The sequence below is a fragment of the Simochromis diagramma genome, unplaced genomic scaffold, assembly GCF_900408965.1.
Source record: "Simochromis diagramma unplaced genomic scaffold, fSimDia1.1 OVJJ01000150.1, whole genome shotgun sequence".
Classification (NCBI taxonomy): domain Eukaryota; kingdom Metazoa; phylum Chordata; class Actinopteri; order Cichliformes; family Cichlidae; genus Simochromis; species Simochromis diagramma.
Window position 1 is genome coordinate 1,844,104 of NW_024387083.1, and position 26,969 is coordinate 1,871,072.

Consider the following 26,969-nt stretch of genomic DNA (forward strand, 5'->3'; position numbering starts at 1 on the left):
AAACAAAAAACTCCTATAAAACTGGCTGTTAAAAAGATGCTTACAGTGAAAATAACTCATTTTTTACTAATAGATGCGAACGGGTCAGGGCATTTTGCCACCTCGTGCCTCCAGTCAAACAATGTTCAGCAGCCTTTCAAAATCAAATCAAATCTCTTTGTGTCATGTCATCAGTCGATGGGTGTGAGAAAGTGAAAAGAGGACGTTGTCAACTACAAGGACACAAGAAACACTCTCAACATCCAGCTGCGCAATACAGAGGTAAGAAGAGCAATTTATCTGGTATCCACTTGTTACTGTGTCATAGTTAATCTCAGCTATATTTTTACACATTTCTATTTGCACCTAAAACATGACAAATGTAATCATCTGGTGCACTGTGACATTTGTGCAGGATATTATTTCAGTAGATAGCGAGGTTAAAATATTGTTACCTACTGTCACTCAGGCTAAAGCTAGCGGAAGATTTAGAGGCAACATTTTTTAGCAAGTTTAAATAAACTAGTTTTACATCCATGCTGTTGCCTCGCCTAGTTGTGTTTTCTGTTTTCATTTTCAGGATCTTCTCTTCCTTGTTCAATAAATGAAATTTTATAATGCTAAATTTCAGAGCTACAAATATTCGCCCCTTATGTGGTGACTAAAACAAAAAAGGTCGGTCACAATATGAATCAGTTGTTTTGTGTACGCACTTGTTTCATTTTGAAAACGTGCGAGTCAACATGCGAGGTCAAAATCCTTAATGGCGCCGCTGCTGTTATTATTCTTAAAAAAAAGAGAGAGAACATCTAAATATATTGTTTGCACTTCAAATAAAAGTATAAAAAGTAGCAGAAGTGTCAGTTTAGAAGATGTATGACACCACAACAGGGTTATCCTCACTGAGGGCTTTGTGCAGGTGGCAGGCTGTATTTCTTAAGGAAACCTCAAGCTTTGGCATTGTAACTGAACACGTACAGGTGCACGACATCTAAGTGCACGAGGCTCTAAAAGTGACATGAAAGAGTTGGCTTATCAGACTCCTGCAGCTTTCTGATACATGATTTTTTTTTGCCTCCCATCAGTTCAGTCGACACTCTGCCATGCCAAGATCGTTCCTCGTCAAGAGTAAAAGGACTCACCTCCTCAGCCCGTCTAAGGATGCCTTTAGACAGCAGTGCCTATCCCAGAGAGATGCTGAGGTGCCAGTGGCTGGAAGGGACGGCAGACGTCCTGAAGATGCTGCGCAGCCTTCGTCCCCCATCTATGGGGTCAAAGATTTTGCGGCCGAAGCCTACTTGCCGTGGAGTCGGGTGGCGGTCCGCTCTCACAGTGACCCCACGCAGGACCGTTGGCCTTCAGGTATGAATATTTCTAGCATTGTTTGTGTATGTCTGTGTATACCTGAGCTTGAAATACTACCACAGTAAATACGCAATGTGTGTCAATGTGGCTTGTTATTTAAAACAATACCAAACGGATTCCGGTTACACCAAAGTTCTTTGTTTTTCTTGTACTCAAAGCCACAAAATGAAATGCAAAAATGGTTCAGAATGATTCACACATCAATGAACTAATGACATTTGTATTCTCATTCTTAAAAAAAAGCCCCCTTGGAGAAAATAAATGCTCCTCTGCTGGTCTCGCCGTGGTTGGCAGACAGACACCAAGCATCTGAGAGAGAGCGAGAGCTGGAGAGACTGGTCTTCATGTTAGTCAACCACACATCGCACACTGACCTCAAATCCCCCGTCACTGATTGCCCGCTGTGCGAGAAGGTAGGAGGCCTGTGGGTTGTGAGAATTATTAGTCTTTGCTGTTGATGTTCTTATCAGTGTCACAGAGAAAAAGAAATCACAAGTGGAGAGAATACTCTGAACCGCTTCATCTGTCTGTGCGTTCTCATGAGGAGGAATTTGAAATGAGTCCTGATCTCTCTAAAACTTTATTGATAAGAAAGTTTTGTTTGCATTTAGAATGCACGCGTTCGTATACGATCATAAGCTGTATGCTAAGTTGGAAGCTCATATCCAGAAAAATCTCTCTGCTTTTTGAATCAGCATCGATGACAGTCTAAAAAACGTTTATGCTGTTTAAATTGAACATCATTTGTAATCAGCTGTCCTGTTTCCTAACTGGAGCTGATGTTGGATTTTTGAGCTCACACTGATTTCAATAGTCTATAAAAAGACATAAAAGATTAAAAAACAAAACAAAACAGGATTTTGTTGTTGACCCTGTTTGTGTGAGCTGGAAATATTTGCTAGTGCCCTCCTGGACAGAATGATACGGAATATTTGAGGATCTTTATAATAATTTCTAAATATGACAAATGTATTTTTGGCACATCTTATTATTGAACAGATGACACATTTGCTTATAACAGCGGTATGTGTTCACAAGTTTTAACTATTTATTGTGATTTCTAGCAGCATCGCAAATACAAAAGGTTTATTATAATAGATAATTAATGCAAAGCTGGCTGACGCCTAACCCGCGTGTTCTCCAAATATTAAGAAAAGACCTTTTATTACCTTTATTCAAATGTTTTGCTGAAGATGAAATTCAATTTAAACAATCGAGGTGCTTTAACAGGCGCCATCTGGAAACAAACGAAGAGTGAGTGCAGTGTTTGCAGAGCATGCTTAGAAAGCTGAAAGTAACAGTTCATGCAATATTGCATCAACCTACATGCGCCAGTCAGATGCAGCCTGCAAGGAATATTGCCATTTACTTTGGTTACTCACAAAAACAATTGCACTTTTAAATGATTGTGCACACTGTTTGAGCACCACTGGAGAATTGGCACAGCTGTAGCTCATCATGTTTTGTGAATGCTTTGACATTTTGGGAAATGAGATAGATGAGGTAAGTTATAACCCAACGACTGGAGACGAGAAGGAAGCAGCCAGCCCAGCTCTGCCCTCGGTGCCAAAATCTGCTTACAAGTGCCTCTCGTTGTTTTATTATGGATCGAACAAATGAAATGCAACAGTACACTAACATTAGACACTGATTACTTGTTGCAATCGTATTTCCAAGGCAATGGCGTTTTGATACAAAGCAATTTTCCATACTGATGAGCTGTTTAAATTCCCCTTATTTAAATAGCTTCTCACTAGTATTCTTCTTCATTGTCTGCCTCCCACAGTCCCTTTCAGAAGTCTTAATACCAGGAGGTGGTCTACAGGTTTGTAATGTTTTCTCTTCTCCACTGGCAACATCCCCCACGGCCACAGACATCTCCCACATGCCCTTTGGCTTCAGAACAATCAGCAGCTATGGTAGAGCTAAGGTACAGTAGCCTGATAATACTCAGACTCATAATAAGCTGAACCAAGCTAATCAACATGGTTCTTAATAGCTGTGTGTTTGTGTGTATAAATGTGCAGGAGCGTAGCTTTGGCTGCAAGGTGTGCGGAAAGGTGTTCAAGCGTTCGTCCACCTTGTCAACCCACCTCCTCATCCACTCAGACACTCGACCCTACCCCTGCCAGTACTGTGGCAAAAGGTTCCACCAGAAGTCAGACATGAAGAAACACACCTTCATACACACAGGTGGGTGAACGCAACAGTTTGATTTAAACCTTGCTCTTAAATGCTCCAGCTCTGAAAAAAAAAAGTTCTCCTGCCCCCTTTTTTTCCCTCATCTGCTCAGGTGAGAAACCGCATGTGTGTAAGGTGTGCGGTAAAGGATTCAGCCAAAGCTCCAACCTCATCACCCACAGCCGAAAGCACAGCAGCTATCGGCCGTTCAGCTGCCCCCGTTGTCAGCTCAGCTTCCAGCGCAGGGTTGATCTACAGCGCCACCAAGAGACGCAGTGTGGTTACGGGGACATGTACACTCAAACCTGAGCCCATGAAGCAAAGAAAGTAAAAGTGGGCAGGGTGACATCTGTTGTAAATGTAAAAGTCTGAAAAATATGCTTTTAGTAATAACATGCTTAGAAGGGAATAAAGGCAGACTGGTTTGCTTGAAGAACTCTACAGGGACATCTTTGATTAAAACTCCCAAAAGTCATTCACAAATGATGATAAGGTTATTTTCTAAAGATTTTTTGCAAAGCAAACGTGTTCCGAAGGTAATGAGATGTTATTTCCATTGCAATATACGTGCGCCTGTGCGTGATTGTCCCATTACTGACTGAAGAGCATGCTTAATGTCCTGCTGCTGGGTCATGACACAGATGACTCACGGTGATCACTCACAGGATTCCCCTTGACTACTGCATGCACATGAAGTCTAGTTTGAATTTGCTTTATAAAAATAAAATAAAAACACTTTGTTACCATTTCAACAGCACATTTGGTAAAAGTGTTTAAAGTTGCAATATTGTTACATTAAAGTGGTCAGTCGCTTAAAAAAGAACAAAAGACATCCTTCCTGTTTTGGTATATCAGCCGCAGAGTTGTGTGCCTTATCTTTAAGCTAATTGAAGTAATTGGTGTCTTGCAGTTTAAAGCAGCAGCAATGGCTAATTGAGAAGAAAAACCAACAAAAATCACACAGGAACTGTTTTCTTTCTACACCAACCAGCCATCTATCTTAGCAGGTAGCTCCAAGACAGGCCGTGCTTATGTGAGCACATGTGTATTAAAGTGTACTGAAGATCTACCCAGAGTTCAAGTTTAAGAATGATCACATCCCACCCAAATGTCAGCAGGTTCAGCAGTTTAGTTACAAATATGAGACACATATTTATAACACAGGCTGCTGGGCTGAATTGCAAATGTGCGTTTTCATATCAAAATGTCAATGTTTCTATGCAGCTGCTTTCCTGTGATGTCGTGCTTTAAACTATGACCATAAGACATGAAAGGAGGCTACCATCATTAAAACCATTTTCTTTATCACATGAAACGAGAGCTGCTGAGTCTTTGTCCCTACACAGCTCCTGTCCATGTCAGTCTTCCGTTAATCACGTATTATTATTTTTAAATGTATCAAATCAGACAATAATAAATATCAAAGTAGACTGAGAGCTTAAGTCCCCTGTAATTAAATGTAATTTCAGTGTATTTTATTTAAAACTACAATCTAATTATATTTAGCTACAAAAGCTTAAAGACAGTGACACTGGTATAAGGCGGTAAAAAGTTTATTATACTGTAAGTAAATTTAAGTAATTTTAAGCAGATGTAAATATTGTGAATGAATTCTGGATAGCGAGCAATTTCATGGTAATTTTGGGAAAAATAAGCAATATTTTCCAATCTTAAAATATGCTGTCCTTTTCAAGGCTTGGGCCATATTATGGAGTTATTATGTTCTTTACATCTTTATTTCATATTCATTATGTTGATGTGGATGATGGATGTTTAATTATTCAACTGTCCTTTTATTTTACCACTATAAATGTGACAAGGACTGATCTACCTTTCCAACTTACCAAAAATACAGTTGAAATTTGCAGGCTTATATGATCCTGTAACGATAAAACCAAGAGCCAAGTCTAACTTTTTTCACTATGACTGTTTAAACATAACTTTGAAAATGAGTGTTTGCTTTCCTGTCAAACACTGGAAAATTAGGCAAAGTTAAACCGCTCCCTAATTCAGCCTGTGTCCCAAAAAGGAAAGCGTACAATGGAAGATGCTTTTCAAGAAAATGATCAAGATATTACACAGTGCTTAAAACTACTTCGATGTCATTTCTGTCTCCTTCGCTGTAAAGTTCCAAGAATTTGGTCCACTTTAAATGAGTTACAGTATCATTATTGCTTTGTTTCCTGTAAAAACCTGACTTGTTACCCCCTTATTCTAGTGTGCCTACCTTTAAGAATCAGTAGGTTAATACACTGAGTTATTATAATTTCAAATAAAATACATCAAGATTCCATTTAATGAAAGGGAAAATCCACCCTTAATTTACTGACTGTATTATAAAGTGTTACCAATTAGACTTTTTCCAATAAGTGCAATACTGTTAAGTTACTGCGTTCCATTTTTCCCTGCTGCTTGATAGTGTCATCCTCTGCGTGTGCAGATGGTGTTGGAGAGAGGACAGGACGGATGGGACTTAACAGTGAGATGTTTATTTAGGATGGGTGAAAAACCAAACAAGAATACAAAACAAAAGGCAAAAGGAGACTCAGACTAACTAAACTGGGCAAAAGTAAACACTAGGAACACAGAACATGGAACCTGAAACATGGAGGGAGGTGAACTGACGTCCCGGCGAGGGACAAAGAGGAACTGACACAGTGAGGGTGATTAGGGAAAGCGGCGGCACGTGGGAACACAGGAGGGACAAATTAGGAATAACAAGACAGAGGAAACCAAACTGAACACAAACATGAGACGAGGGACTGCCAAAACAGGAAGTAGCACGCCCACCAAGGGGATAAAAAACATGGAAACACACGACAGACTGGGGGAGACAAAGGATGAAACACAGGGAGAAGAACGTGGAGAGCACAGAGTCAGGCCGTGAGAGACAGGGCGAGAGACATGACAGACGGGAGGGGACACCAAGCAACAAACCACAGACACCAGATCATGGGAGCGGGAACATAAACCCATAACCCTAAAGTAACCCTAAAGACCTCGAATAATATAGCAGGGAAATGACCAAACTCTACCATTTCTAGTCACAAGAACTAAACAAGAAAACCAACTCCAAATCAAAAAATACATTTAACAAGATTTAAAAGGTCCAAAACACAGAACACAGTACCACAACAAATCGATCATTTCTTGAACTGAAACATCAAAAATGGAGAAACAAGTCTGGTCTTTTTTGCACGGTAACTGCCACAGTCTGAACCCCTGAGCAATGCACAGAGATACATTTCACACCCAGATGCTGTCTACATCTCTTTGATGACTGCAGGATGTAAACATCAATGGCTCCGTCTCCGGTTGAGCTGCGAAACAGCCCAGCAGCACTTCTCAGTTTTCAAAGACAAAATTAAGGTTACTGCACCTTTCAAAATAAATCAGCACGATTGTGTGAAAGGTGTTACTTTTGTTACTTCAAACCCAAAGATAACAATCAGCCACGGCATGTTTCCCTTAAGCTTTACTAAGCATGTTTTGTCTATGACTTTGACGTTATGGTTATGCTGTTGAGATGGTTACATTTTTTTGAGACACGAGAGAGAAAGATTGAGACAGATTTTAGCTTTAATACGTTTTATGTTTCCCACATACACAAAAGATTTCGCACACAGATAAACGCAGTTTTAACATCCAGCTGATTCACAACATAAATAGTGAAAACAAGTGTAAAAAGCTGACTGTTCAGACAGGCACACTGTGACCTCATCTTTGACCTCGCGTTCGCTCTGTACGGGCAAAAAAAATAACGTGGTTTCAGAGTGACTCGCTCGACCATGTTTAGGTTCTGTCAGATTCATATATGTGCCTCCACATGTGATGATTCGCTGCTGCTTTTGAAATGACTCTGCATCGAATGGTTGACAACACCACACAAGACAAAGAAGCTCCTTTTCACTTTGAGTCAAAACTCTTGACTCTTCGCTGCGATGAATAAGCGGCGCTGTATTCACTTTAGCATATACAGTATCAGCCTCTTACATTTCGGATGCACGGCAACGAGCCGTACTCGTGAGGAGAAATGCCCACACATGCACGCACACACACACAAAGAGAGAGACAAGGCAGCTGCACACACAGAAGTTGTTGAAACCTCTGTCCCAGTTCTCCGTTCTCAGATTTGCAGGAGGAAATCCTGAGAAAGAGATAAAAGAATAACACTGTTCAGACCTATCGGGCATATCAAAGTTGAAATCTGCAGGTGCTCGACATAATGCTGATATATTTTCTGGAAACGACGGCGCTTCTAACCACAACAGTTTATTTTAAATGCACAGCTTTGACATTAGGTCTTTGCAGCCCAGCTGGAGTAAGACGTACAGTTCAACGGCACGGCGGTAGATCCACACTTCTTTAAGTGAAACATAGTTAGAGTTTATAAGCTACCAAATGCCACTGCTTTCACTTTAATGGTGGTTCAGTCATCACCCTAAAATAACAAGTGGTCTTATTAAAGTGGTGAAGTATATCCATGAAATTGTATTTTTGCACTAACAAGCTCATTCCCAAAAAGGTATCAGACAAATACTTGGGATTTCTCAGTATGGTGTGCAGTGTGTCCTCAAAAAAATTGAGGCAACTGGACAAGTCGAACGCAGCCACAGCCATCTGTAAAACACGGCGGAGGCTCTGTCGTGGTTGGAGGTGCATTTAAGCCAGATGTGTGGAGGATATTGTCAAAATTGATGGAATTATGGAATTTTCCTTAAATACAGCATCTCCATGCATGCAAGCGTTTCATCAAATTGCTGCACAATAACAGAAATTAAGGCTGACCCAAATCCTCAGCACAGCAATGTAGGTTAACTGTTGATTCTAGATTGGCTGTAAATATGGATCAGTGTCTCTCTGTGTTAACCCTCCCATGATCTGGCAACCTGTTCAGTGAAATCAGAATATGTTCACAAAATGTAACAGTAATAAAATGTGTGCTTGACACAGTGTAACACATTCCCTTTGAGTTACCTTCACCATCAGCTCTTACCTCACACTGAGCTCGAGGACTGATCAGACACTGAAGGCGGGTTCCAGATGTTGTGTTCTCCATGAGTCTGGTCTGTTAGATGATCTCTATGAGATGCTGGCCGCTCCGCTGTGGAATAATACAGAAAATATGCAGATAATAAGGTGTATCCTGTTTTCCATCTTTGAAATGAATTTGGGTTTACTGCTAAAACTGCTCTCTGTTCAAAGCACACGATGCAAATTTAAGTTATGATAATTTGGAAGTTTCTAGCAGCGTGAATACATCCACAGATTGATATGCTTTAATTTCTGTGCCTTCAAACTGAAAATGTGAAATATGTGAGGTACACAAATGAACAATGCAGTGCACAATAAATATGTTTTAGATTCTGATCATCAGGAAATACAATGATAATTCTGTTACTGCTGATATCTGATATAAATAAGTGAAAATAACTAAAGATATGATTTCCTGTGCTGCTGTTTCTTTCATAGACTTTCATAGAATAGTCTGGGATCAGTTGGTGTATAAACCTGTATTTAAATGAAACTTGATAAGATGACAACATACAGAGAACGCACAAGCTGCCTTTGTTACCTGTATAATTATAGATGAACCACAACCCCCCCATCAGACCGACACCCATTACAAAGGCTGCAAAGACGAGTCCCATCACTGGTCCAGTCTCCACCACCAGGTCTAGAGTCAGAGGGTGATATATTTTAAAGACAAAGACAGTAACATCACCAAAATACAGTAAATGATACTCACTGCTGTGCTCCGGCTCTGGTCTGGCCAACGGAGTGACGCTGAGTCTCTTGATTCTTTGGCCAGTAGGGTTCCACATTTTAGGTGACAGTGAACTAATCGGGTGGGTGACCACCATGGGTCTGGAGAGGTTTCTGATCTCACACTGAAGTGGAAATACAGGAAAAGGTTTATGCTTTAGTTATACTGGCTTCACCTTCCAGTGCCATGATATCAGAGGAAAACGTAAGTGTTAAAAAGCATAAATCATAATAAAGTAATTTTAAAAAGAAACTAAACCGTTTCAGTTCTAAGGTTTTATATATCAGGGTATATTAAACATACTCTGGTCCTTGGCAGGTATGAAATTAGGTAAATATAACCTCAGAAGTACAAAACAAGACATGAACCTGTGTCATTATTTATTCAACAAAAATTAGAAAATTAAATGTTGAAGCTGTGTGAGTATATCCCATAATTCATTAGCTTCTGGAATCACCTTTTGAAGTCAATTCAATTATTTTTATATAGTGTCATATCAAAACAGTTGCCTCAAGGCAGTCTGGTATAATAATAATATGTTTTTTGTATTCTTACAAAGTTACTTCAGTTAATTGAGGTTTGCAGGCATTGATTTATGCACAGCTCTCTTAAGGCCCCATCACAGCATTTCAGCCAGGGTGAGGTCTGGACTTTGAGCGGGCAGTTGCAAAACCTTGATTTTTTTTACTTTTTCAGCCACTCTGTAGTAGATTTGCAGCTGTGCTTGCAATCATTGTCTTGTTGCATGACCCAGTCTGGGTGAAGCTTTAGCTGTTGAACAGATGGCCTACTGTAGAACAATTTGGGATACAGAGGAGTTCATGGTTAACTCAGTAACTACAGAATGCTGGAAAACAAACCCAAATCATGAGGCATTTGGTATTCACCAAACACGGTGTTGTGCATTATAACCAGACATCTCCACTTTGCTCCTGTCCTTCCAAAGGACAATTTTCCAGAAAATTTGTTCAGATACAAATTTTCAAATCCAAGTAATTCTGCCATGTTTGTGTTCCAAACAGGTCACACCTATTCAGTCTTTTTCTAACTGTACTGCCGTGAACTGTAATATTTAACATGCTAACTGAGTCCTGCAGAGTCCGAGATGTAGATCCTGGGACTTTTGCAGTTTATCTAACTTTAGGACCTGAGAAGGACCAGATTAATTCCCCTGATATAAAAAACGATGTCCTGGTGTTTACCATGACTCTACTACAAAACTATTATATAAGGTTGCACATTCAAACGTGTTTTTAGAAAATATTTGGCTCTTTATTGTTTTAAATAAAGCTGACCTACTTTCTTACACAGCTTGGTGTGAAGGCTAACACGGTTCACTTTACCTACATTTTTTAAAATCTAAGACTAGGTATGCTAACTGGCTCCTGGCTTTAGGTTTCTCAGTGAGCTTTCAAACACATAATGGTTATCAATCTTCTCATCAAACGCTCCACAAGGAGCCTAACAGGCACTTTATACAAATGACCAAGCTACAGTTTCCCTGCTCCATCTTAGTGCTTTTGACAAGATGATTTATTTGCTATTTCTTCTGGGTTTTTTTACCTGATGCCCGGGTGATCTAGATAGAAGCAGAGGCATGCGTGGCCTGCCCTGACAGTCATTCTTTATAGTTTCCTTCATGGGTTCCCCTCTAGTTGTGTCAGAGACACAGAGGCGCAGGCTGCAGTGGAGGAACTGCATTGAGTCGTTATAAACTGGTCGTAGAATGAAGCTGAATCTTAAGGGCTGTATCTCCTTCTCCTCTCTCACACTCATGGTCCTCTTGTCTCTCCCTCCTCCACTTTCTGCTTTTTCACCTGTTTGATCAATTCTGCCATTTCCCAGGCCCTCTGTCTCTTCCGTTTCCTCTACTGCTTCAATGTTATCTTCAGTCTCCTCTTGCTCATGTTTTGACTTCGCACTGAAGGTCAGTGAGGGGTCAGAGGAACAGCCGTTACTTATCACAGTCCAGAAAGGCGATTTTTTGGGGTCTGAGAAAGAAGAGACTACACATGACTTCACTTCCACGACATCTGCGAGAGGTGCTTTAGCTGAAATCTGCAGCAGAAAAAAATGATGCAGAATATATCATAGTTATAATTAAGTAGCTTTCATGTTTATTAGATGTATTTTAAAAAGTAAGCTGTGAAGAAGTTAGTGCGACAGTTTACACCACAATATCAAATCGAAGCAGAGAAAACACATGAAAAAGACCTGGACATAGACACGCTGGTCAGCGGTGATGACACACGGACCAATCCGCCTCTGCTCGTAGCTGTCTGTGACAAAAAGCTGCAAAAGAAGAACAGGCCCAGATCTGTGTCTGGGTGTTGGGAAGTGGCTTAAGTCTGGGGTGGGCCACAAGCCCTCTGGCACCCAGGGGACCAGTTCTGTCTGCACAGTGTTTACATTCTCATTAGCAGCAGCGCTGCTCGGAGGGCCAGGGACAGCAGAAAAACAGCTGAACTGAAAGAAAACAGCGCAAGGTTATGTATGAAAAATCTTGCATGAAAACTGTAAAATATAAGATGAGTGTAAACAGACACACAGACGTCTCACACGTATGCCAAGTGGACCTTTGGACTTCTCAGTCTCATTGAGTGAAAGGATGGTCTGAGGTTTGTCCCTCCATAGTAACAGCTGGTCAAAAAGGACAAACAGAGAAATCAAACTCAGAGTCACTCTCAGCCTCCTTTTCCTGGGGCATATCTTTCCACTATGAAAATGAGTCTTTCAGGTGGTGTTTTCCACACAAAAATGATAAAATATACAAATAGTATCAATACCATCATAATGTATAAATTACATTCATCCTGTGGTGTGTAAGCTTAGTTTTATGCCCTCTGCTATTTTCTGTTTCTGTTCTAAATTTTTACTCTGATGAGGCACTAATGATTGGTCAGTATAAAAACCTGCTACGTCTTTCAGAGAGAGTTGTAACAAAAGTTGTTGAATAATTTGCAGATTAAAGTGACTATAACTAAGGACAGATCTACTGAATTTTCAAACATAGTTGCGCTAAAGAGTACATTGAAAATGTTGGGGGTGCAGGTACCCCAGACCCCTCTCTTCAGCTACACCCCTGCTTCAGTGATCTTGGGCCAACCCATTTGAGAAAACCTGACATCAAGATTTTCATGTTTACAACCTTTAGTCTTCTTTAAGGCCCATTAATTTTTCTGTGACTTTCATCAACGTAGCAAGAAGGTTATATGTGTCATGATCAAGAACGTAAAGTAGATGGAGGAAGCTGAGGGATGTTCTCCCACAGACTTCTACACAACCAAACTTTTCTGAAAACCAGAAGAACTGCCCCCTGCTGTCCATTAAAATTAATACAGGTTTAAGGTACATCCCTCTAATATTTGCAGTCTATGTTCTAAACGTTCTCATCTTTTCTGTCTCGCCCTCCCAGCAAGGTTGTTAGAACAAATGCAAGGAAGAGGAATCCTGGAGAAGATTGTTCACACTCATCTGATTGACTGTCTAAATGATTTTCAAATCCCAGAAGCTCTTCAGGCCGGCTTTAAGCCATTTCACAGCACAGAGACAGCTCTCATAAAGGTTAAACATGTCTTTCTTGTTTTGTTGGATATGACTGCTGATTTGACACAGTGCAACATGACCTGCTGATCTCTCGACTACAGCATTGTGTAGAAATTTCCGGCACTTTTGTGGATAAAATCATATCTCTCTAACAGGAGCTTTTGCGTTAAGTTGAGTTCGGCTTCATCCTCTGTGGCCCCTCTGCCATGGGGTGTAGCGCAGGGATCTATTCTTGGGCCACTAATGTTTTCATGTTTTCCTGCCACTCGGTGCGATCTTCTGAAAACAAAAAATTGAATTTCATCTATATGCTGACGATTGCCAGCTTTATCTACCTTTTCAATCACTCTGATAGCTCCTCGGTTAGACTCCTGTTTGATTGTCTTAGCGATGTTAAGTCATAGATGGCTCTAAAAAATTTTTTTAAAATTTTAATAAACGTAAAATGGAAGCAATTACTACATTGGGTTCCTCTGGTACCCCAGATGTTGACTTTGCTGCTCTGACTCCTCACCTGAAGAGCTCGGTTACTAATCTTGGGGTAAAAATCGACTCTGCACTTAGTTTTGATGGCCACGTATATGGGGTGGTGAAATCTTCATCCTATCACCTCAGACGTCTGTCGAAGGTTAAGCCTTTTCTTTCCAGGCCTGACTTGGAAACTGTCATCTATGCTTTTATAACCTCACGCTTGGATTACTGCAACTACCTTTTAATAGAGGTTGGCCAGGGCCCTCTGTCACTCCTGCAACTGGTGCAGAATGCTGTGGCATGGTTTTTAACTGGTAAAAGAACATTTGAGCACATTAATTTGCTTCTGGCCTCCTTAAACTGGCTTCCAATTGAATTTAGGATCTATTTTATCTATTTTAAAATCTTTTTACTGGTTTTTAATTTGTTTTTACTCATTTTTAATTAATTTTTATTAGCTGGCCTTTGACTTAGTGGGTAACTGACAAGTTATTTTATTGTTATTTATTTATTGTATTTATTATTCTTATTGTATTTTTTATATTTCTGCTGTACAGCAGGGTCATGTGTTGTTTTTAAAGTATGGTATGCTAAGGAAGAGACACAAGGACGGATGAGCTGAAGCTCGCTCACCTGCTTCATCAGCTTTTCAGCCTCCCTGCCCGAATTCAAATTGGCCCAGATTGCCTCTTCACCTGCATTAACCCGCAGTCTGCCTGACTATCTCCAGCCAAGTCAGCCTCACCAGCTCCAGCGTCATCATTACCTCTACAGTAATAAATGTGGTTCAGCTTGTGGGTTCAGCATTTGGACATAATTTGAATTCACTGCTTCAGCACAGTTGCCTTAAGCCTGTGTTGTTTGTCTGTTTTTCAATCATGTTTCCATCCAGCCTCCCGCCTCTGAGGGGACATTTGCTCTCACTTAATTTGCCTCTGCGCAAACACCCATTTTAGGCTTGACCTCAGTAATGTTCTGGTCACAATGACCGGGGTCGCAAGTCTTACCAGGACAACTTCCACTTACCGCAAATTCAAGTGGCTGTTATGCACCACATGCCTTTTTTTCCTGTACCATGAGTAAAGGACATTTGTTTTTGTTTTGAACGCAGACGCTTTCCTAACTGTGTTCTGAACGTTTTCCTGTTTGTCCTGTTTCCTCCCTTCAGATTTATTTATTTCTTTATTTTTTGACAGCTTGTTTTGAATTACATCCACAGCGATGCAGATTTTTTTCAAAGACAAGATCTGTATCATTCTTTCCCTCGTGTGACAGAAGATATAGAGAGGAAAGTTAAGGTTCAAGTAACAAACAAAGACAGAAAATTCTCCAAAGTTTCAATGTTTTCTTGTTGTTGAAATGTCTTATCTCACCATGTTTTTGTACTGCACCCCTCTAGGCTCTCCCAGGAGCAGGCCTTCTGTCCCACAGGAAATGACTGGGAACACTAAAAGGAAATGGCTCCCATTGGACTCAGCCTGGCAAGTCAGGTCACGCAGAGTCACGGCAGCCACCGGGACAGACAAGTTCTGAAAGAGAGCACTGATGTGAGGCACTACAGAATATCACAGTGTGAACAGCTGCTTTAGGTTTGTCGCTGCTTCTAATTTAGATTTTAAAAAAGTTAAGACCTGCAGAATGCTTCTGTCCACCGTCACGCTGAGGCGTCCGCCCTCACAGTTCACTGTGAAACCCTCCCGGCCTTCTCCTGCTCTGCTGCCACCATTCAGCCACTGCCTCAACCTGCGCTCCTCTGCCTCAGGAGGCCTTGCAACCAGTGGATTCGTCACTGCAAACTTACCTGTGATACAGAGAGGAGATCAAGAGATACAACCATTCACTCAAACATCAAAATCCTTCATTCAGCTGTAAATACTATATGGAATAAATACTATGAGTAAATACTATGGAATAATTTAAACGAAAAAAGACCAAACAAATGATATATACTTTCTTTTGAGTGAAAAAACGAAATTCAAATGTTCAGTTTATACAGCCCATTCTCACTCCTGAGGTGTAACATCCTGACGATTTGTCACGTCCTGCGGCGTTCCTGAGGAACGCGAAAGTTGACCTTCTGCGTTCTTATGCTACGCGCCGGGTTATGGGTGAAATCCAGTAGAATTACGGTCCCGCGGTACTACACGTTCCAGCCATCCCTAACCTTAACCAGCACTTTAATGGTGTTAAATAGTGTTTGCCAAAGCGATTTAAGCAAAATGAACGAACATGTGTAGATTGATTCCAAAAGGTTCTCATGTTTCCTCATTTTTTCCGATCTTGTCATTAAGGGACGTGTTGGGTGCCCGGAAGCGTAACATGTTGACGATTTGTCATGTAGCGTAAAATATTACGCTTTGGAAGTGAGAACGTGTTGGTTCAGACACAGAAGAGTCCCGACCTGCTTCTCCCTCAGCCAGCCGGATCACAAAGTGATTGGCCAGGTCGGCCTCAGTGTATGAGGTCACCGTGGTGAAGCCACTCTCACGGGCCCAAAGGAGAAGGTCCGAGATGCTAGACAGGTCAGGGTCGAGTGTGCTGGCCACTGTTAGGCCAGGCTCAGGTGGGTAGGGTGGAGACACGCTGTTGGAGGACTGTGTAGACAGCAAGATGAAGCATAATACAAGTAAAGATCAAGTAGAGTCAAGGACACTGTGGCACAGAGCAATACAATAAAGTATTTTAGACTATGGCCAGTAACGCTAGGACCAGTTCTTTTTGGATTTGGTCACAATGAGAATGATTTGTAGCCTTAGATTCCTGTTAGCTGTGTGTTAAAAAAACAAAACAAATTCCACCACGATGGTGATGTAAATGGCAGCCGATGCCCTTACATGAACAGAGATGCGACCCTGGACGCCATGAGCAGTAATGGCCCAGTTGACGGGCACAGAGCTGCTGAGAATCAACACAATCTTGTGCGCTCTTGAGTCAGCCACTGGAGGCACAAGCGATACAGTCACCTCTACCTGCATGGAGCTGAAGAAGAGTGGACAGAGAAAACAACGTTTAACCCAAACGGCATCATCTGGGGCCAAATAATTGAAGTAGTACAGAAAAAAAACCATGCAGTTCATTGAATCACCACAGGGGGCGACTCTAGAGTTGCTCTATGTCAAATTATCCAACTTTAAACTAGTTTCAGTACCCTTCATAACTACTCTATGATGGGTGAATACATTTTAAACTGAGCTTTTTATATTGAATTAAGGCTTAAGCTTTATATTATTAGGGGCGTTTCAGGGGGGTTAGGGGGGTTATGACCCCCCCCCCCAATAATCAGACCCAACCAATATAAGCCCCCAATAAAATTATGAATTATCTTGCATAAATAGGCTGTTGATTTTCTTTACTCATTTCAGGTATTACCAGCAAATTAGTTGCATGTTTAATCATCTCGGAATTTGTGTTTGTGCTGTTGGTGAATTATCTGATAATAATATTAAGGGTTACTTTGTGGTTCATTGTACTAATATACTGTACACTCTGAAGTGTTTTTCTTTTTTGTTAACCAATGTGCAGGTATGTGTAGCAGTGTAATGCAGCCTCATAACCAGGCTTGATAAAGATACCTGACAAATAGAGGTGGGTTTAGAAATTGATTTCCTTGATTCAAATAGATTTTAGCGTGAGTAAAGCAATATCGCTTCATGAAATCCTGAATCGATTTTTAAATATGAATGTATTTTTCCAGAAACACCAGAATCCCACAAAACAATTTCAGCGACCACCAAACAGTTAAAACAGCAAACGAGAGCAGAAACAGATTCTGCAAAAAGACGTAAACACAAAGATTGTTCAACCGACGTCACGTACACGGACGGTGCTGAAAGCCGACATCTCACAGATTCTGATGCTGCAGGTTTTGTCGCTGAACCAGCAGCAAAAGATCAAAACTACGCTTCACGTTTGACAAACATCGTCACTAATTCCCTCTTACTTTTGCTGTTTTGCTTCCACTACGATAAAATCCCACTTCCTGCATAGCTTTCTCTCCCTCAGTGTACTTCAAGAACCGTTTCCCATCTCAAATCTTGGTTTTCTGCATTATTCGCTTCCTTATTATGCACCAGTCCTCTGTTTTGTTCAGCGCTGTTGCACATTGCTTTTTGTTTTATCTTAAAAATAACCTCCGACAAGAAAGCCTAATTTCTGATGTTCATACCAAAGAAACTTAAACTTTTACAAAATATGCCAAATTGCAAAACGCTTAGCTGTGTCTCTAATAAAACCTCTGTAACTTTGCTCAGCCTACATCAGGTAATTTTCATATCTTGATTCACGGTTTTCTTCATCTTTTAATTTTCTGCAGAATATTTTTAAGGCGGTTATCTGCCATAAAAAGCCAGGCCAGGAAAATCTGCATCATGTTTTTCTGTATTTTATCCTCCGTTACTTTTACACGATGCTTACATCTCTGATGAAGTCTCACAAGTATCAGCTTTCTTTTTATACATAGATATAAAAATATGGATATGTACTGATAAATGATCAGAATTATAATATGAATTATAATTATAATATTACAGAATAATACAGAATTATAATATTATAATATGTCTGAGTCAAAATTGAATCAAATTGGGACCTTGTGAATGAGAATTGAATCAGTTGTAGAAATCAGTGACGATATCCACCCCTACTGACAAATATCATCATTTCTGCCTAGAAAAAGCAAGATGGAAAAACCCAAAATGCTAAAATAAAAAATGTCAAACAGTGAAACAGAAAACATTGGCTACCATCATTTATATACAGGCTTTGTGGCTGTAGATAGATTCTAATTTCTGCTTTTGCCAGGACATCAAGTGGTTGCTTGTTCTCACCCACAGAGGCCTGAGCCTGATGAATGGAGCTTGATTACGTGGACCTCAGGGCTAGCTCCGCCTACATTCAAGTGGGCACAACCGTGCACTTCCTGTGGCTGCAAGTCAGAGGTCATGTAGTTGCGAGAGATGAACATGGACTGCAGCTGACACACAGCAGGCAGGTTTGGATCTGTAATATGGAGACAAAGTAAGAGAAAGTTTAGAAATGGAAGCTGACCTAATACAAAAGTCTGGTAGAAGCAAGACGGGAAATGACTCATCTGACTCATAAGCCATCAGATGTTTGCAGATGTTTGGATTCATCATTTATTTATTTTACCGTAAACTATTTTTCATTTGTGGATATTTTTGTGTATAAAAACCGCAAAGCTTAAATACAAAATCACCACTAAATTCGATTTTTGAGCACAGGAATGTGGATTTGGTGGCTCACCCTCTCCCAGTTGAAGGTAGACTCGATTGCCATGTGATGAGTGTGTCAGAGAGGACAGGTTGCCATGATGCTTCAGAACCCAGCGATGCAGCGCACGGGGACGAAAAGGCAATGAATGCACCGTCTGGACGTGCAAACGCAGGGCGCTGGACTGTACGCTGGCGTTTGAGGACACCTAGCAGTTGAAGGCAAATATATAATGAATGAAACTGCAGAGTGCACTCAATCAAAACTGCTCTTCTGCACAATGACTGACCTGCACCAGGACCTGGAGGTTGGAGGGCAGTCTCTCGGCCTCCAACCACCAGGTAACTGGGACTTTGGAGATGAGCACTAGGTGGACAACCCTCATAGGAGAAGGAGACAGAGACAGAGGCTTCATCAGCACTGTCACCTATAGGGAGGAGAGGAAAAGGCAGTCCGCTGTACGTTCAGCACTTTAAAGGATAAATACACTTCAGACAGTTAGGGTAGCTCCAAAGCTAACCACATGTAGCAAACTTAAGTTAAAATACACCAAACACATTTACAGCACTTGTACAAATAAAAATGTAACAAATAGAATAAAATAAAACTTATTTGTTAGTCTTGTATTTGTGTGCCTGTGTAAGCAGCTAGAGCAATTAAATACATTTCAGCATTTTTGGTTGGGAAGCTAACGCTACTTAAAATGTTTGGTAGCACTTTATAATATGACCCACAACTAACAGTGTAATTATATGTACCTACAAAGGCTTCCCAGCAGATACAGTAGAATAAAGGGGTAGAAATTCAAGTTTTCACAAGAAAGAAGAAATAATTCTATTGTAAGAGTCGAGGTTTCCTCATTTTACAGCGTAAGTGTAGCTTGTTTTCCCGCTAAATTACCCAGAAGCCACACGTCTTACAACTACTTACAGTATATTTATTTCTTTCCTCTCAGATCATCTCAAGCTGTGTTTTTTTTAACATGGCAGTCAGTTGACTACACTCTCGTGGACTCTGCAGTCACAGATCTCGATCCAAAAGATCACCCTTGGGATGTGGTGGAATCAGTGATGCAACTGTGTGACGCTATCGTCTCAATATGGATCAACATCTCTGCAGCCCCCTGTTACAGCTACAGCTATGCCTCAAGGAAGAGAGGTAGTTATAAAGGCAATGGTGGTTCCAACACAGTTGTAGCAAGATGTACCTAATAAAAGGGGGAGGGAGTATAGTATCTCCAGTGTCACAGTGTACTAAGCCTGTGATCTTTTGCACAAATAATCGTCTGTTCATCATCGTGTTTGACATTTCAGTTACATTTTTATCATAATTAGTCATTCTAGACTTACAGGAGGTTTCATGGAACTTTGACCCTCTTCCTTCCCCCAACAAGTCACAGAGGTTTCTTCCTGTTAAAAGGGAGTTTTTCCTTCCCACTGTCATTAAGTATTTCCTCAAAAGGGGGTCATCTGATTGTTGGTTTTCTCTGTATTTTTGTAGGGTCATTAGCTTCCCATACAAAGAGCCGACTGTAGATGTAATTTCACACAATATAAATAAAACTATCATCATCAATAATCAGTGAGAGTTTGCACCATATTTAAAGAAATTCACTCAAGACTGTTGTGACTTTTATTATAAAGAAATGTCCACAAGATCATGCTGAGACTTGCTATTATTTATTTATTTTTGATGTTTTCCCATAAAATCTACCTTTTTATAACAGAATCAGCTCAGTGGTGCTACAGTGAAATTCTGTAGGTAATGTCTTTGTGATATAAAGGGAATTAAATGGATTTAAAAAGCTTATTTGAGATAGTTGAGATGTTTAAAGCTAAACATTATCATCACATTTTAAAGGAAAGCATTTGGCAAAGAAACCTTGTTGTTCATGTGTGTTTCTGCTCATAGTTTACAATCAATGAGACTGATTGATCAGCAAGTGACTGGAATCACATTTTCCAGCTTTCTTACGGCCTATTTGAGTCAAAACTTTAAAGCTAAAACCCGGACTCAAATAAAAGCCCCCCTGCTCCTGAAGCCGGGGTCCTTGGTTTTTGCTAAGTAATCGTTAGCCGGCTACCTTGTTTTCTGGGCTGTTGGTCACTCTTCTTAATGCAATGACATGAGTCTCCTTGTTTCCGCGTTCTCTAGCAGCACAGCCGGGGCCTGCCTCGAACCTTTCCAGCAGACCCTGAACAGGGTGTCGAGCGCCCACTGGACCAGCCACTGAGCAGTGCAGCTCCCCACTCTGAGCTGGAGAGGAACAGTGCATGCATCACTACAAAATGTGTTAAACCTGAAATATATATGCACAGGAAGTACATTCATATCTGCTGCAGCAGCGTGATCACTGTGTAAAATAACAAATAACATGAGACATGAGTGCTTCCCCATGCAGGCCTCGCTGAGTTTCATTGTGAAACATTGCGTTTCTTCTCCTCCTTTCTCTCCCTCTAATGTGTGGGTGATACAGTACTCTGATGTTTCTACATTTGCTCAAATCCCCGCCTGGGGGTGGGTGGGAACTTGTCCAAGAGAAAACTATGTAGCAACTTTCACTTTCATTCTGACACTTCAAGTAAAGACCTTTGACTTGGGCACAGGAAATACCACATTTACAATTCGCTATGTCTTCACGACACAATCCTCATTGTTGCTGGTCTAGAAGATAAATACTTCTCTTGCTGTCTCCTGCTGGGTGTCGTTGGACTTACCTTCTGGGTGCTCCAAGAGGAAAGAGAGAAGGAATAAAGTCCATCCAAGACCAGACAGCGAAGGCATCATGACAACTGCTTCACCAGACTGACCGAATGCTTTTTTAGTGTAACACCTTAAAAACACAATCAAACATGCAGTTTATGTGTGATTTTTAACTCAGAGTTATCTCAGTATGCCTGTTTTTCGCCAGAGCAGAAAAGCTTCAGATAAGTTTGATTAGTAATGATCAAAATAGGGACTGTTGGTTGAAAAAAACAAGCAACCTTGATATACTCCCCCTGGACACATTATTAGAGACATCTGTTCAACTGGCCATTAATGTAAATATCTCATCAGCCAATCACATGGCAACAACTCACATTTAAGCATGTAGACATTGTCTGAGCTTCAGACCAGGGGAGAAACCTGACTGATGTAACATTGACATGGTTGTTGGTGCCAGACAGTGTGGTTTGAGTATTTCAAAAACTGATATTTTGCTTGGATTTCCCCAAACAATGATCTCTAGGATTTATGTAGAATGGTTCGAGAAAGAGACAGCGGCAGCTCTCAGGGAGAAAATGCCTCACTGATGTCAGAGATCAGAGGAGAATAGCTAGAATGTTTCAAGCTGAAGACGACAATAACTCAACGACCACGCTTTACAATCAAGGCATGTGTAATAGCATCTCTGAATGCACAACTCTCTCCCACATAAACAGGACCTCATCTGTACCCTTAATGATGAGTTTTGATACCTTAGTAAATATAAACAAAGATGTTGTTTGATGAACATGAGAATAGTTAATGTGTTTTTCCAAGTTTAGGTGCATCAGCAGAGACCACCCTCAATAATTTCTGATGCAAGCACAGTCTATAACAGAAACTGCCCGGGTCAGAAAAGAGATTCAAGGGTCACTCTTAGTAGGCTTTCAAGGATAAAGAGTTAATGTACCCATCAGCTGATGGGGATAACACACCATCAGGTAACATCATGGATGTGCAGCAGCTGTTTGATGCTATCAAATTAATATGGACCCAAAACTGCTGCAGAAAGCTGCTGAATAGAAAGGTGTACCTAATAAAGTGTCAGTTAAAAAAAACCAAACATTTAATAGCAATAATTAACAACCAATCAACCAAACATGTTCCTCTGGGAAAGAGTTTTACAAAATGAACTGTCACAATAAAAAAGTCTTTTAAATAATATAAAAGAATTTCGTCAAATTTATTAAATCAAAGCTTTTATGAAACCATTCTTACTTAAGTGCACTGACCCCTGACTTACTCTGCTCAGCTTGTTTTTTCTTTTTGCTCGCAGAAATGCGCTGACATGGAGCAGAACGTGCTTGAGCATCAGTCTGATCCATGCATGGTCCACGAATTTACTGAGAACCAGTCCATACTGCTCAGGAAATCATGCAAAACATCCTGAGCAGAACAAACACGCGCTCTGCAGTCTGTGTGAGAGCTGCTAACTTGATTCATGCTTTAAGATAGTGAAACATGGAGACTGGTGTTCTCATAATTGTATTTTTGTGGCCGCTGTTAAATTCCAAGAAAGTTCCGGACAGATAAGTCGTGCTAGTCGAGTCTTCAGGAAATTGCAGGATTCCTAAAAACTCTCTCCCCTCCAGCGGTCTGCGCTCTTGGGGTGAATACAGTCACTCACCTGCGGCTCCTCGAAGGTACAGTCTGACTGCTGGTCCAGCTGTTTGCTTCAGACTTCACTGTATTCACAACTCTGCACACACCCCTCTCATTTCCTAAACACACTATCACACACCCTCAACATGTCAAACAGACCAAATACAGAATAAGAATAAGGAAAAAAAAAGCGCAACTCTCAGCTGTGCGGGCCATCGGGCATCTTTAGCCCGCTGAGATGCGTCTTGTAAGAAATAGATTTCTCCGGGTGAAATTCATTTTACACATGGAGTAATGCCGAAGGGGAGGGGGTGTCGGGGGGTGGGCAGCTGTAAAGAAGGGGCAATGGGAGGGACTGCGGGATGGTGTGACAGAGTGGAGAGAGAGACGGCGAGGAGAGGAATAAAAGGCTCTGGAGACGTCTCCAAACGTAGATGGTAACAGGAAGGAGGAGTAGAGGGAGAGAAGGAGGGAAGAGGAGGGAAAGAGGAGGACCAGGGTGGACCTCAGAAGTTTGACTGGCAGGGGAAATGTGAGGGTGATACCGGGAGGCGGGGTGGAGGGTGGTGGGGTATTTTAAAAAAAAACAACCCAGACACACACAAACACACACATTAACTGGTGTGTCTTCTTATCTGAACCTCTGAAACACCTTTCTAAAGAAAACATGATAGCAAACCAGTGAAAGCCCACAGCAGCTTCTCCCCAATAAGCAGCCTGTCAGAGCTTCATCATCTATTTTATGTGTGGATGGGAGGGGCTTGTAAGATCTTGTTTTTTCTTGGCTTTCAAAGTGGAAAGAAGTGATAACAGTGAGCATACATTGTCGAGGTTGTGATTTTGCTCACCTGAAGACCATAAGAACTGCGTGCACAGAGTTTTTAGCTCCATCTTTGGTCTCCCCACTCTCACTGCTGAGCCTGCAGTGTGGTGTTGAATAGGCAGTATAAAGGCTTTTTGCCTTCTGGCCAAAAATGTTACTATGGGAAAGGGAGTCTGCACCAAAGCTGTAGAGTTGTGAGCACAACAACTAAACAAGGAGATAATTCTGTTATAAATTTCAGAAAAGCCAAAGAAATCAGGCGTGATTTCATGTTGTTATGGACGTGTAGACAGTCCAAATACCAAAGTTTTGCATGAGACAAAAATCTTAAACTGTGCTTTAACAAATGGGCATATCTTCTGAAATGTGAAGCCGACATGGATGTGCCTGAAACCTAATGTCTTTCTAATGGTCAGCAGGGGAGACTCAGCTGGCTGCATGATGAAAACACAAAACCTCAGCTCCCTCTCTCTTAAAGCTTTCCTGATGAGTCGTGGAGGAAAATCAAATATCACCTCATGATGTAGAGTTTCAAAAAACCCAAACAGATTACTGCAGATCGTGCATTTCTCTGACTTTTACACTGTCTACATCCTTCTTTTTATATACAGCCCATTAAGTAAACCTGAAATGAATCAGGGGGCTGTACCCAATCAAAATACAAAGATTCTCATCATATCATTGTAGATGTCACAGTAACAAGATTTACAGTATTAAAAGACTTGTCTAGTTTCCTCAGATTTTTTAAGAACAGACTGCACACCATGCCGACCTCTTTGTAAATCACCTTGTTGGTGCAAAAATCCTATTTTATGTCTGTCAAAGTGTTTTATCTGAGAGTCAACTAAATAAATGGGAACAAACTGTGGTTTAGTGACAGGCTGCAAGTAAATAAAGTGCAATTTTTAAACATGATCTGTGTCTGTGTACTTTAATTGCATAATAGTTCCCTTAAAGCACCAATAATGATACCAGCTGGGACCCTGAGTAACTCAGACATGTTTAGTCATCCTTTTACATTTTACCTGTTTGTTTGTTTTTTTTTCCATCTAGGCCTTAGTGAGCAGGGATAATTGATCCACTCCCCAAATCCAAAATGCTGTGGGGTCAGTGCGACACAAGAAAGAAATTACACGCACATCTGTGTGCTGCTCTCCTGCAAATCACCTTTCAATTAAAGCAATCACAGAAACTCTGGATACATCTGCGCCATCGCAAACTCTTTGGACTGGTCTTTCAGCTACATTGTTAGTTTTCATTTTTATTTCATTTTACTTATTGTTTAAAACATTTCCATTTGGTTTTTATTCATTTTAATGCCACTTTTAGTCCTTTTATTTATTACAGTACGGGGGTTTTCAGGTATTACGATAAACACCAAACACTTTTAGCCTAACAAACTGTTTGTACTGAAGCTTCCTGAGGCTTGTTGACAAATATCACTAAGCTGATATAGAATTAAAATCAAACACACTTTCTGATTATTCCAAGTTTATCTTAATTCTGTAGGCTCAAAACATTTTTTCAGGTTTTTGTCTATTTTTTTGTTTTTCTTTAATTAAACAAAACAAATTCTTCACACCTCTTTTTGAGTTTATTTTTAGTTTAATATAAAACCACAAACCTATCGTAAAGAAACATTTTCTTTGAGGAACCTGGAGTTCAAATCATTTCTTCTATCCGGACCGATAGGTTTCCTTTATCGCTCACATGCGTGTGCGAACAATTTGCTGATGTAAGAATATACAGCAGACGTGTGTGTTGTTGGGGGGGGGGGGGATTAAATCACCAAATTTTCCAAAGTTTGGGTTCACATTTTTACTGAGTCAACACATTTCACCAGCAAATGACAGAGGAAGAAACACAGATGAGGGAAAAACAAAACTTTAAAATCACAAAAATTGTAAAAGCTTCCTGTCTCTGAAAAACGATTGGAGTCAAAAATCTGTGTTGTACCAAAAGTCGGTGGGAATGCAACACAAAGACGACTGAGCAAGACCCTCCACTTGCTCCTGCCTTTCTTTGGCTTAATCAAAAGAAGAGAGCCCCTCTTTCCTCTGGCTCCCCCGGGTGGTAATGTACGGGTGGTGCACGATTGCGGATCACGTGGATACATTCATGACTGAGGCAGAGGACAGTGCACATGGCTAAACACACACTGTAGCAGCAACAGACAGCAGAGATAAAGGGACGACAGAGTGTAGCAAATGCAGGAAAAAAAGAGCGCTTCCTGTCAGAATCATCACATTTTTTTCACTCTTTGTGATTTTGAGGCTCTGTGAGCGTTTCAAACAAACAGCAGGATCTGATAACCTGGATTATCTTCAGTTCTTCTCGTGACCCCCCCCCCCCCCCACCCTCAAGACAGTCTGTTTGTCACTGCCTGTGTTTGGAACGCGCAATCATTGACGCTCGGCCCGGCCAGTGCTTCGTCTCACCGTGAGCACGCGGAGAAGAGAGTCCTCCTCGCTTCTCAGCAACATCAAGTTCCTCTGTGCTTTTACAGCAGCCTTTCACTTCTCAGTCTCCTCTCAGAGTCTGTGGCTGGCAGTGGGGAGCTAATAACCCTTTGACCTCTGACCGCGGAGCCTAGCAGAGGTCAGAGACGTAGTCAAAATCCTTAAAGTAATCTTGCTCCCTACGGGAGAGGGCTCGGCGCTCGCGGGGCGGCGTGAGGGCGGGAGGCTCGTTGGTGAACTCCTCGTCGAAGTTGCTGACGTCTTCTTTCCCCACTATGTTGGGAACGAACGGGGGCGGGACTTTTCTCTGCAGGAGTGCCTCCCAGTCCATTACCTGAATGGGATTTAGGTTTAGGTAGCTGTCAATCAATGTTCTCGCCAAGGAAAAAAAAAATATGAAAGAAAAAATGCTCACCCTGAAAAAAGGCTGCTTTTTGACCTCTTCGGCATCCTTTTCTCCAGAACCGAGACGTCTTTCGGGATTTCTTCTCAACAGCTAGAAAAAAACAAAAATGTCACTTATGAGCACAAAAAAACGTGAAGACATATCAAAACCTTCCTAAAAATCAAACAGAAAGCGCTATATAAATGCAATCCATTATTATTATTATTATTATTATTATTAGAAATACACAAAAGCCCAAAATAACTTTAAGAAAGCATCGTCTGACCCGTCTCATGATGCCGATGGCCTCAGTGGTGAGGAAGCGCGGGTAGCGGACTTCATCGTTCACTATGCTGTCAAAAACCTCCTCTTCATCATCACCTGGGAAAGGAGACTGAAACAAACATTATACATTAC

General features: G+C 41.0%; 3 protein-coding genes and 1 long non-coding RNA gene across 8 annotated transcripts in view; 2 read left to right on the plus strand and 2 right to left on the minus strand.

The window, feature by feature from the left end:
• LOC120742485 (zinc finger protein Gfi-1b-like) lies at positions 1-5,127 on the plus strand. Of its 2 annotated transcripts, XM_040045815.1 has the most exons (6): positions 1-261; positions 1,065-1,341; positions 1,588-1,757; positions 3,131-3,274; positions 3,372-3,537; positions 3,638-5,127. In XM_040045815.1, the coding sequence occupies exons 2-6, from the start codon at positions 1,083-1,085 to the stop codon at positions 3,832-3,834; spliced, it is 936 nt and encodes a 311-aa protein (XP_039901749.1). In that variant the 5' UTR covers positions 1-261; positions 1,065-1,082; the 3' UTR covers positions 3,835-5,127. The 2 variants fall into 2 exon arrangements, with proteins under 2 accessions (XP_039901749.1, XP_039901750.1); XM_040045816.1 differs by lacking the exon at positions 1-261 and having other exon boundaries at positions 869-1,341.
• A 447-nt stretch (positions 5,128-5,574) lies between these two features.
• On the minus strand, positions 5,575-23,493 carry engl (endoglin, like). The gene is made up of 17 exons (XM_040045778.1): positions 22,911-23,493; positions 21,256-21,371; positions 20,622-20,794; positions 18,828-18,965; positions 18,572-18,746; positions 18,136-18,307; positions 16,144-16,288; positions 15,711-15,903; positions 14,941-15,110; positions 14,683-14,838; positions 11,852-11,932; positions 11,507-11,758; positions 10,856-11,350; positions 9,275-9,416; positions 9,101-9,202; positions 8,522-8,629; positions 5,575-7,672 (listed from the first exon to the last, which is right to left on the minus strand). The coding sequence occupies exons 2-16, from the start codon at positions 21,323-21,325 to the stop codon at positions 8,523-8,525; spliced, it is 2,571 nt and encodes an 856-aa protein (XP_039901712.1). The 5' UTR covers positions 21,326-21,371; positions 22,911-23,493; the 3' UTR covers positions 5,575-7,672; position 8,522.
• On the plus strand, positions 9,249-17,375 carry LOC120742498. The gene is made up of 3 exons (XR_005697880.1): positions 9,249-9,259; positions 15,821-15,831; positions 17,190-17,375. It is a non-coding gene; the product is annotated as an uncharacterized LOC120742498 (long non-coding RNA).
• A 2,572-nt stretch (positions 23,494-26,065) lies between the features above and the next one.
• Positions 26,066-26,969, minus strand: part of pkn1b (protein kinase N1b) — a 40,726-nt gene continuing 39,822 nt past the window's right edge. For all 4 annotated transcript variants that reach the window (XM_040045772.1, XM_040045773.1, XM_040045771.1 and 1 more), the window contains 3 exons: positions 26,839-26,946; positions 26,583-26,663; positions 26,066-26,501 (listed from right to left, as the gene is read on the minus strand). In XM_040045772.1, the coding sequence (XP_039901706.1) occupies positions 26,298-26,501; positions 26,583-26,663; positions 26,839-26,946 (393 nt within the window). In that variant the 3' untranslated portion in view covers positions 26,066-26,297. The remainder of the gene's footprint in view (positions 26,502-26,582; positions 26,664-26,838; positions 26,947-26,969) is intronic.